At 51.3% G+C, this 1,966-nt stretch overlaps 1 protein-coding gene across 1 annotated transcript; it reads right to left on the bottom strand.

The window, feature by feature from the left end:
• Positions 1–442: 442 nt before the first annotated feature.
• J4E90_009054 (uncharacterized protein) lies at positions 443–1,966 on the bottom strand (the record flags this gene model as incomplete). Its single annotated transcript, XM_051438575.1, has 2 exons — positions 443–1,877; positions 1,962–1,966. The coding sequence occupies 2 exons, from the start codon at positions 1,964–1,966 to the stop codon at positions 443–445; spliced, it is 1,440 nt and encodes a 479-aa protein (XP_051287885.1).

Genomic DNA, 1,966 nt, shown 5'->3' with positions numbered 1-1,966 from the left:
GTTAGCAAGCTCTAACGCTTAGCCTAGTTTAGCGCAAGAATACGTATTCTTGTCGCCTTATATTAGTTAGGTAACTTTACCTAGTACAAGTATAAGTAGATTCTAAGAATTATAGCTAAGTAGGCAACAATTCGTCTATCTTTACTAGATAATATACTATTACTCTACTATCTCTTATATACTATATTAATTAGTAGTTACTTATCTAATATAAATCTAGAATAGATTTACTCTAGATTTAATAGCTTACTTAGGTTTTATCTAAGCTCTTAGATAGTAAAGTTCAAAAGCCTTAGAGCTACTACTTTAGGCTTACTCTCTACTTCTTATTAGTACTTATTACCTTAACTAAAAATTACTTAGGCCTAGCAGCTTTAAGACGTTCTCTTAGGTAGGTAATATAATTATCTTGTATTGCATTCTGCTACTTGTCTCTAGCTATTTACATGGCGCATTGCCCCGTCGGGAAGCATTGCAGGTTATCGATCGCGAAAGTCGTTCCTGCAGCGAGAATGTTGGCATTGTTGAAGAGAACGAGAACCATAACGGTATGCTGGTCTTGCGCATTCGCGACTCCGGAACCGCCTACCGTGTTCCAAACAGCCGCTTCTGGACTCGTCGGCGACCCCGTGAACAAACCGTTCGACACACCGTTCTGCGGATAGTACACGAGTTGATTGTCAATATACAGACGGGCTTGCACGGTGTATCTTAGGCGATTGTCGGCCTGAACTATCTTGAACCCGACCGTGCAGTTGTAGTTGCTACTGGCTGGGATGTAGACGTTGTCGAGCGTGAACCTCCACACCTGGGCTCCCGTGTACCGATTGGTCAACGTAGTGTAAAGCGCATGTGATCCGTCGAGCGGCGCGAAGGGTGCCGTATCAACAGAAAGAACCTCGGTCTTGCCGTACAAAGTATTGGTGGCGTAGGTATTGGTCCAGGGTGCGATGGCTCCGCTTTCGAAAGATGGATTGTAACTCGCGGCGAGCGTGTTGCAGGTTGCTGGGGCCGACGTGGTAGATGTCGCGACGATTGAGGTCGCTGGGGATAAGGAAGCGGGTGCCTCCGGGAGTGGCGACGGCGTCTCGACCACTGAGCTCGATGCGGTCTCTTGGGCTGGTGTAGGTGTGGTTTCGGAGGATGCGGCAGGCTCCAGCGATGACGACGTGCTGATCAAAACGGATGAAGAAATGGTCCCGGTCTCGGTCTCCACCGGTACAACCTGGGATTCCGTGGATACCGGCGTGGGTGTGGTGGTCGGCTCGACAGACGTCTCGAGCACGGTAATTGATGCGACAGGAGAGACAATCTCGACTTGCGAGGAAGCGACCTCCGATGTAGCGAGCGGGGTTGCAGCTGTGCTCGAAAGCTCGACAGTAATGGTAGGCGACTCTGTAAGGGTAGTCAAGACGCTGGAAGAGCTGGTGATAGCGTTCGTTGAGACCGCGACTTCTGAGGATGCGAGCGAGGTTGAAAGACTGCTAGGCGCAGAAACGGTATCCGTGGCCGCTGTTGACTCTGAAGCGACGTCCAGTGAAGACGAGCTTTCCACTACGATGGCCGATGCGCTTGCGCTTGTTACGAACGTACTCAGGTATAGGCTTTCGATCGACGGAATCGTGGACGAAGAGGACGAAATAGGGTCGGCGAGCGATGCGCCCGTGACCTGGGACGAGGTAGTGGAAGACGACGCGGTGCTCGACGTCGAGATAGACGATGAATCTGCGTGTGTGCTCGTGGCTGGAGGCGCACTGGCCGGTGCAATCGGGGCCTGCGCCGGCGAGGACGAGGCGGACGGGACGGACGAGGATGCAGGCTTGCAATTGCCAAAGCCTGGCTGGCATCCGCTACCGCAGTATGCATCGGTACTTCCACTGTTGCGCATTAGTATACAGTAGCATGCGACGGAGCATGCAGTCGCCGAACGTACCAGTATGAGTATTTACTGCAGCAGTCACCCCAT

This window comes from Alternaria incomplexa, assembly GCF_024043165.1.
Source record: "Alternaria incomplexa strain BMP 0042 chromosome Unknown scaffold_14, whole genome shotgun sequence".
NCBI classification, from domain to species: Eukaryota; Fungi; Ascomycota; class Dothideomycetes; order Pleosporales; family Pleosporaceae; genus Alternaria; species Alternaria incomplexa.
Note: the sequence above shows the minus strand (reverse complement) of the source record. Positions and strands in the feature narration are given on the sequence as shown.